The sequence below is a fragment of the Oratosquilla oratoria genome, unplaced genomic scaffold, assembly GCF_046742065.1.
Source record: "Oratosquilla oratoria isolate Oo_2021 unplaced genomic scaffold, ASM4674206v1 SCAFFOLD48, whole genome shotgun sequence".
Taxonomy (NCBI): domain Eukaryota; kingdom Metazoa; phylum Arthropoda; class Malacostraca; order Stomatopoda; family Squillidae; genus Oratosquilla; species Oratosquilla oratoria.
In genome coordinates, this window is record NW_027467712.1 from 2,901,651 (window position 1) to 2,911,650 (window position 10,000).

The following is a 10,000-nucleotide window of genomic DNA, read 5'->3' on the forward strand; positions in this document are numbered from 1 at the left end:
AAAGGGCATGAAGTTCAGTTTCTTCACTTTCAACAACAGAGAATACCATCAATACGAAGGACTTCCAATGGGATCTTCATTCAGCGCTGTGTCAGCCTCCTTATACATGGAAATGCTCAAAAAGGAACACATTAATCACACCATCCTCAACGAATCCAAGTGCCTCCACTACGTTGAAGACTGCCTCGGCATCACACAAAAGATAACTGACATTCGTGGCTTACATAGAAAACTCAACGACATTGACGACATAATACAATTTGCCGTAGAAGAAAAGATTAATGGACAACTATCTTTCTTAGACACTGTTATCATTAGGTCAGGTAACTGTGCCAAATTGAAGGTATATAGAAAGTCGACCAACAAAGACGACTACATTCACTTTTTTAGTGCCCATGACTACCGGACAAAAACAGGAGTGGTCATCGGATTTTACCTCAGAGCCCTCCGCATATGTAGTGAGGAATATTTAGCAGATAAGTTGAACTACATCACCACATCCTTTAAAAACATCAAATAACTAGAAGGAATGCTCAGATCATCACTCCGAAAAGCCACCAACATCAGAAATAGAAAAGCAAATACAGAAAAAAAATCGACCTACATTTCATCGTGGTCCCAGATTCTGGTTTTACCCGCATACTAAGTAGGATACTTAGAGCTAATTACAACAACACAAACAAAATGACAGGAGACTTAAAGTGGACAAAAATCACATCCACTTATGCCCTAAATGAATGGAAAAACGTCCGATCCGTACCACGCGCCAGACCCCCGGGCTAAATCTCACACATTCCTTCCCATATTTTTCAATTTAGTTCCAACAAAACTGTTATTAATTTAGTATTAATTTCCATTACCATTTAAATAATTCCTCTGTCATTGTGAAATATGAGTTCTTTTGCGTATATATAAACCACCTCTAGCCCTGTAGCAACATTCTTTAGTAAAAGCTTGCAGCAAAACTAGACAAGAATAAAACTCAGAATAAGACTCCAGTCTTTCCTCTTCCCACCCACTTCAACTTGTCAGAATGTCTTAACACACTCACTCACACACACACACACACACACACACACACACACACACACACACACACACACACACACACACACACACACACACACACACACACACACACACACACATGTATATATACATACATATACCAAAGGCTTTTTCCCCCCTACATGGGGGGGGGGGGTGTTCAGCCAACAAAGAAAAAGGCATAGAAACCACTCCCACCCATTCCATTTCATATATATTCCACTCCCCTCCACCCTCATCCCCCTCTTATCTATATATATATAAATATATATATATATTACATATATATACATGCATATATTTACATACATATATATACATATATATACATATATATATATATATACTGTATATATATACATATATTATATATATATATATATACACATAATATTATATATATATATATATATATATATATATATACATATATAAATATAATACATATATAAATATATATATGTATATGCATATATTCATATGTATGTAGAGATTCCAACATTAAATAACCCTTGATTGCCTTTTCTGTAATAATTTTTCATATTGGTATCTTAATTCCAAATATCTTATATTATCTTATTATATTGTAACATTGCCAACAAGTAAAGGCGATAAGTGAGTGAAACGTGGTTAATTTCGACCTAAGACTACTTGTTGAACACCATAACTCTACGAGGGCAGAATGGTGGTGAAACAAAGATAAAGATACCTGTTATCTCAAGATTCACCGACTGAAAATATTCAGCCCCACAGTTGTCAGTAATGGTCTATTTCTTCCTCCCGTTGATTTCTCCAGTATTTCTTTTTTTTTGTGTTGTTTTAGGTTAGAGGTCTCTTTGTATCACATGTTTAGATGAAAATTACAACGAGGCAGAATATAATACTCGTCAACTTTAGGGAAAATAAGATGTATTAGTTGAGATTTTAAGTTCTTTCATATTTTGTGAACAAGTGTTAGTTTTGGGTTTGATTCACATATTATGCCTGAAGAAGCTAATCATGGTCTTGGTAAAACAGCAGAAGAAGAGGCTCTATTAGTTTATCCGAGACAAATTACTGAACGACAATTTTCTGCGCTTTTGTTTAAAGATGAAAATATATTTTTTCTCAATTGCAGACCTGTATTTCAGAGTCAATCAACACCCTTTTAACTTTTCAATCAGACGATTGAAGACAACAGTGTCCTTTACCCTTTTTTCTACATTGCTTCAATATGATGACAATCATCACAAGTTTAGGGTGGCAGTGATCATGATGGATTTCATAGTGAACAAGGATATCACGAGACGAACTACGGAATCGGAGTGTTGACTGGGGCTTAGTCTGGGTTGAACGGATTAACGAGATGTTGCAGAACGTGGGCGTGGCTGTGGACGAGATAAGTCAGGCGATATTTGCCGACGTCATCAGGGATCATCCTGCCAATGGATGGCGCCCAAGTCCAACGCGACCCATTTCGAAAGTCAACAAAGTCGTTATGCTGTAATTCCGCCTGTTTACGTCCGTATAAACAAATAATTATCATTCCCAGATTTATAAAAATGTGTATACATGCATGAATATGTATGCACGAAAATAGATAATATGCAGACATGTTTACGTATCCATGAATATATGGGAATATATAAAATAATATTTTGCTTTACATAAAAAACATGGGTGAAGGGTTAAAGAAAGAAAAACAAACACATTTAAAAACTCTGTATTGGTATAATTAAGGAAAAGGCTATACTTATTCATAGTCAACAGAAAGTTTATAAACACATACATATGTACATGTATATATATATATATATATATATATATATATATATATATATATATGCAGACTCATAAACATATACACATATATGAATATATATAATTATGTATATAGATATGCATGTATTTACATTTACCTTATATATACTACTATGTACACATACACGTTTACGTATATTTGCATATATAAAAATCCATATACGCATGTATAAACATACAAATACATGTTGTGTGTGTGTGTGTGTGTGTGTGTGTGTGTGTGTGTGTGTGTGTGTGTGTGTGTGTGTGTGTGTGTGTGTGTGTGTGTGTGTGTGTGTGTGTGTGTGTGTCTGTCTGTGTGTGTGTGTGTGTGTGTGTGTGTGTGTGTATGTGTGTGTGTGTGTGTGTGTGTGTGTGTGTGTGTGTGTGTGTGTGTGTGTGTGTGTGTGTGTGTGTGTGTGTGTGTGTGTGTGTGTGTGTGTGTGTGTGCGTGTGTGTTCTCGCGTGTGATTCACCATGGTCTTGAATCACCTGTTGGACTCGTAATCAACAGCTATTACCCTCCCGGAGTAGAGCCTAGAGCTCGTATATGGACCCATTCATGGGTGATGCTGTGACCCACCCCAATCCCTTTCCCACTAGAGTGGAACGCATGTCGTGCAATGGTGTGATGCTTTTTCAGCTTTGAGTGATGACTGAACTCAAACCACTGTGTGTATGTGTGTGTGCGCTCGTTCGGGCTCGTGTGTGTGTGTGTGTGTGTGTGTGTGTGTGTGTGTGTGTGTGTGTGTGTGTGTGTGTGTGTGTGTGTGTGTGTGTGTGTGTGTGTGTGTGTGTGTGTGTGTGTGCGCGTGTGCGTGTGTTTGTGTGTACGTGTGTGTTTATATGTGTGTGCTTGCATGCATTTTTATACATCATTATTGCAGACACATATATCGAGAAATGACATAACAAAATACCATTTGATATTGTGCTCCTCTTCTTGGGACGAAATTATTCCTGGGAACCTTTCAGGTAGAAACCCATTCATAAGACGTTGGATAATTCATCTACCACTGACACACCTCGCCCGGACACCCTTTAAATCTTACCTACTCAAGCTCACACTTTAATTTACTTTGCTCTCGTCAACAATCGATAAGCTATCGACGTAGCCGTAGTAAATAAACTTACGTTCGGCGATAAGGCAGAATACTCGTTTTATCTTTTCTATCAGGTTACACCCCTCGATCTCTCAAAGAGATTTTGTTCCCAGATCATTAATATGTGCCTCTAAAGTATTGTTATCACAGACATCTCCCCCTCATCATGTAGGATATATTCTTTATGTGTGTGTATAAATGTACGCATAAAATATACATATATATAAGCATGTACATGTACATATACATATACATATACATATACATATACATATACATATACATATACATATGCATATACATATACTCATTATATATATACATATATATATATATATACATATATATATATATATATATATATATATACAAATATATATATATATATATGTATATATATGTTGTTATGTATATGTATATATATATATATATATATATATATATATATATATATATATATATATATATATGTATAAACCAGGAACAACACTGCTGATATCAAGACAGATTCCATGGCACCTCACCGCCACAGAGAATCTCTGTGGAGGAGAGAACCCTGTAAAAGAGGCGGAAGTGGGACGAGCTGCAGAAGAGCACACAGATGCACAATACTCGAACACCAGAAGAACAAGACATCAAAAACAACAACAAAAAACGCAGAAAGCCCTCCTCATTATGCTGAGCTTTTTATGAGGCAGAACTAACAAGACGGCTGATATGTCTTTCCAAAGTCATTTTCGAGTCAAACTCAACACGCGGGATGCCGCGCTCATTACCAACTATCAGCGACGAGCCATCAACAAGCAGAGGGTCATATGAATGTGTATTTGTGTGTGTGTGTGTGTGTGTGTGTGTGTGTGTGTGTGTGTGTGTGTGTGTGTGTGTGTGTGTGTGTGTGTGTGTGTGTGTGTGTGTGTGTATGTGTGTTTGTGTGTGTGTGTTTGTGCGTGTGTGTGTGTGCGTGCGTGTGTGTGCGTGCGTGTGTGTGTGCGTGTGTGTGCGTGTGTGTGTGTGTGTGTGTGTGTGTGTGTGTGTGTGTGTGTGTGTGTGTGTGTGTGTGTGTGTGTGTGTGTGTGTGTGTGTGTGTGTGTGTGTGTGTGAATGCGTGTGTGTGTGTGTGTGAATGCGTGTGTGTGTGTGTGTGTGTGTGTGTGTGTGTGTGTGTATGTGTGTGTGTGTGTGTGTGTGTGTGTGTGTGTGTGTGTGTGTGTGTGTGTGTGTGTGTGTGTGTGTGTGTGTGTGTGTGTGTGTGTGTGTGTGTGTGTGTGTGTGTGTGTGTGTGTGTGTGTGTGTGTGTGTGTGTGTGTGTGTGTGTGTGTGTGTGTGTGTGTGTGTGTGTGAATGCGTGCGTGTGTGTGAATGTGTGTGTGTGTGTGTGTGTGTGTGTGTGTGTGTGTGTGTGTGTGTGTGTGTGTGTGTGTGTGTGTGTGTGTGTGTGAATGCGCGCGTGTGTGTGTGTGTGTGTGTGTGTGTGTGTGTGTGTGTGTGTGTGTGTGTGTGTGTGTGTGTGTGTGTGTGTGTGTGTGTGTGTGTGTGTGTGTGTGTGTGTGTGTGTGTGCAAGTGTATGTGCTTTCGTATGCACGAGCATGTCTATATATGAATTCTACAACACAGTCGTCTCGAATTATGACAAAAATATATATATAGATTTTATATCTAGACTTTGCAAAAGGTTTTGATACCGTCCCCCACGAAAGGCTACTTACTAAAATAGCTTCACACGGAGTAAGTGGTAACCTATTAAGTTGGACTAGAAGTGGGTTGAATGATCGAAAGCTGAGAGTTGTTCTAAATGGCAAAACTTCTAGACGGAAAAATGCTACTAGTGGAGTTCCTCAGGGTTCCATTCTTGGGCCACTTCCATTCATAGTATATATAAATGACATAGACCACGGACTAGAATATATTGTCTCCAAATTTACTGATGATACAAAATTGTGCGGAATGGCAAATGATCACTTAAATGAATTAGATATTCAAGAATCTGTAGATGAATTACAGCACTGGTCTGAAAAGTGACTTATGAAATTTAACACAATTAAATGCAAGGTTATGCACACAGATAAAAATAACAGTAAGTATGATTACAGGTTGTTTGGAAATTCGTTAACAAAAGTGGATAGTGAAAAGAATCTCGGCGTAATTATCAGTAACGATCTCAAATCATCTAAACAGTGTATTTCAGTCCATCTCTCATTAACAAGCTATATAAATCGTTAGTTCATCCACATTTGGAATATATTGTTTCCGTAAGGTCACCGAACCTCATTAAAGACATTGACAGATTGGAAAAATTACAACGGCGAGCCACAAAACTGATTTCAAATATTAAAAATAAATCATACGAAAATCGACTAAAACAGATGAATCTGTTTTCCCCCCAAAAAAGCGTAGACTCGGAGGTGACTTGATACAGGTCTTTAAGATTCTAAAGGGGATCGACAATATCAAAAGTGACAGAATTTTTACACTGAATGAGAATAGCACAAGAAATAATTGACTCAAACTGTCTGGAAGAAATATATTTAATTTGAAAGTGGGTAGAAACAACTTTGCCAACCGTATAGTTAATGAATGGAATAAACTTCCTGCAGAGGCAGTGCAATGTAGTTCTGTTCGAAGCTTTAAGATTCATTTAGATAAACATCTATGCAAAATGTTCTAATGACTCGTTTATTTAAAATTATTTGTTTATTTGTTTGTTATCATTTGTCTGTTTATTATTTGCTTGATTTTCATTCATTATTATTTATCTGTCAATTTATCATTATTTACTATTTATCTGTTTATTTATTTTTTAACTATACCTATGCATTTATTCATTCTATTTATTTTTATACACATTATTATATATTTTTTTATTTATCTATCATTATTATATTTTTTCGCATCCGACCTAGTTATGGGACAAAAGGTCTCCTGTCGGCATGCTCCGCCTTTGTAATCCTTTGTAATATGTGTACCTATTCAAAACTGACAAGTAGTCATTTGCTTGTTTGCCCCCCAGTCTACGAGTGTTCGCCCAGTAGGCGTAGTGTCTGCATTGTGTTTGGCTGGATTTAATCAAGCCTGTAAATAGAAATTGCCAGCGTTGTCGTTGCGTGTCAGGCAGGTGAGGGCGTATGGGTCAAACTATCCTGTTTGTGATTCCGGTTAGATTGACGAAGTCGACCAGGGACCTGTCATTACACGTGTTTACCTCCTTCATCCTATATGCTTCTTGCTCAGCTCCTACCCGCTCCGACCCTCCTTTCTAGCCGTTCTTCATAATCCTTCCTCCCCCTTTTTTCCTTTTGTTGGTGTTGTTACTTTCGTCGTGGTTGTGACTATTGTTTTTGTTTTAATTGTTGTCGTCGTGGTTATTGTCATTACTGTCGTTGTTGTTGTCAGTGTTGTCGCCGCCACCTCTGTCATCGTTTCTGTCGTCATTGTCGACATTGTAAATATTGTTGCTATCGTCCTTATTGTCGTCGTCATCATCATCGATGTCATCAATGTTACTGTCGTTATTGTCCGTCGCCGTTATCGTTTGTAGTTGTCTTTCGTAGTCGTTTGTATTCGGCATTCTTCCACTCGTTTTCTTCGTTGTCATTATCGACATCGTAGTTATCTTCATTGTCATCGTCGTCCTTGTCGTCCTTGTCGTCGTTATCTTCGTGGTTATCGCCCTTGATCTCTTCGTCCTTGCATTAATCGCCATCCCTAACATTCTCATTCGAGACTATTCCTTATCGTCCTCTTCCGCTCCGTTCTTTTTGTCCTCATTGTATTTGTCATTGTCGTTGTCCTCATCCACGTCGTTCTCCACTCCATAACTCAAGTAAAAAGACCCAAGCATCGACCTCGAAGGATAAGCACCACCATCATGACGACCAGTTTGAGGAAGACAACAGGAAAGCAAATTAGCACAAATCCCTTCCTACTATTCCATCTTTCTTTCTTCTCACATGCTTCTTTTCGGTCTCCCCGTCTGCTTCTGCTCTTCTCTCCTTTCCTATTTTTCTTCGTCGTTGTTTTACCCTCCAATGATCCTTTCCGTTCGTCACCTCCCTTCTGCTCCCCTAGCTTTCTCCTTTCCCCTTTGATCTCCCATTACTCTTTCCTAACAAGCGTTAGCTCCTTTACGTCCCAGGTAACAATTCTACTGATATTTTTGTTCCCGTCAAGCCATTCATCCGTGGCACCTTTATGTAGGTATTGTTCTACCTCTCCTCCGGGGGTGTCTTATTCATCTCCACGGCACCCCTTCGGTACGAGTGAGTTGATTATTGACATTCCCTCCATCCCTCTCTTATAAAGCCTCCTCCTATTCCTTCCTTCATATATTAGTCCTCCCTTCTAGTATCAACCCCTCCTGTCCACCCTCCATATCTTCGTCCTTGACCCTAAGATCAGCGTATCTCAACCAGGGGGAGGATTCGCCTTTCATGTCTGCTATGCGACACTGCTATGCGACACTGCTATGCAACACTGCTATGCAACACTGCTTCTGACCCAGGGCAGGGAGGCAGGGATGCACGGATGACCCGTCATCCAGGAGGTGCCAAGATAAGAGGGAGGGAGGAGGGTGGAGGGGAGTGGAATATATAGGAAATGGAACGGGTGGGAGTGTTTTCTATGCCTTTTCTTTTTGGCTACCTCCCGTGTAGGGGGAAAAAGCCTTTAGTATATATATGTTTGTATGCATTTTTTGTATAGGAGTAACGGGGTAAGTGGCTAAATGTATCAAGCTGAGGGGATAAACGACAAAGGAGGAAAATAGGTTGAAAATCGCTGTTTTACATGAATAGGATAGTTTGATGTAAGGAATAAAAAAAGTAAGTAGATATGTAAATAAATTAATAGATAAGTAAATGAACACATAAATGATTAAACAAATACATGAATAAATATATGAATAAATAGATACATGGATAAATAAATGAATAAATAAATAAATAAATAATAAACAAGCAAATAGAAAAGTAAGTAAATAATAAACAAATATATTAGATAAATAAATCAAGGAATTGATAGATAAACAAGCAAATAAACAAATGAGTAACTGAAAAGACAAAAAAAAATAAAAAATAAAAAAATAAATAAATAAATGAAAAATATTTTCACACCCACTCTTCTCCCCAAAGGTAAGAACTGTTTCTTATTTATTCTTTTTATATTGTGATTTCTATGGTACGGGTTCGCTATCATATCGAAGTCAGGGAATCCTCTCAGGTAATTAAACTCTAATGGTATTAGAGTACTGACTGCTCTAATGAAGTCATTTGCACCTAACACCGTCCAAGGTCTAGGACTAACCTCGAAATTATTGTCGCTCAAGTAGAAAACGCTGACGCGTGAGTCAAGAACACTTTTTTTTTCCCTCGCCTTCGCTCTCTTTCTACAGATGCAACACCTTCCTGACGGCGGAAGAGCACCACGGAAAGACCAAAATCTCTTCCTCTCTTCTCCCCCCTACAGGTGTCACAGAACTACAACCTCCTGAAGGAGGCGCAGAAGGTGCAACCACTCAAACCTACTCCTCTTCTCTTCTCCAGGTATCGTGGGTGCGTCGGCGAGACTACAACCTCCTGACGGTGGGGGAACAGGTGCACTCTTCTGACCAGAGGTTCGGGATCAAAGTGGCTTCGGAGAGCAACGACTGGATGCTGACCATCCGATGGGTGCAGCCCGAGGACGGCGGACAGTACGAGTGTCAGGTCCCGTCGCATCCGCCACAGTCGCTCTTCGTCAACCTCAGAGTGGTTGGTGAGTAGAGCTTGACGAATTTAGATTTAAGAAAGAAATAGGCAAAAACTGGTTACCAACAGAGTGATTAACGAATGGAATAGGCTTAGTAGCAATGCATTGAGCTCTAAAACAATTGGTTGCTTTAAGAGAAGGTTAGATAACTTTATTGATACGGATGAAAAGTGGCAAGGGACATGGAACTGCCTAGTGTAGGCCTTATGGCCTCATGAAGTCTCCTCCATTCTTGTGTTCTTATGTTGATCGGGGGAGTGGGTGAGCAACTGGATGGGGGAGTGGATGAGACACAGGATGGGGGAGTTTATGGGGAGTGTGTGGCGGA

At 39.0% G+C, this 10,000-nt stretch overlaps 1 protein-coding gene across 2 annotated transcripts in view; it reads left to right on the top strand.

The window, feature by feature from the left end:
- The window catches only part of LOC143023504 (limbic system-associated membrane protein-like), a 730,760-nt gene that overhangs the window by 596,643 nt on the left and 124,117 nt on the right, over positions 1-10,000 (top strand). For both annotated transcript variants that reach the window (XM_076182035.1, XM_076182036.1), the window contains one exon: positions 9,468-9,678. In XM_076182035.1, coding sequence (XP_076038150.1) covers positions 9,468-9,678 — 211 coding nt within the window. The remainder of the gene's footprint in view (positions 1-9,467; positions 9,679-10,000) is intronic.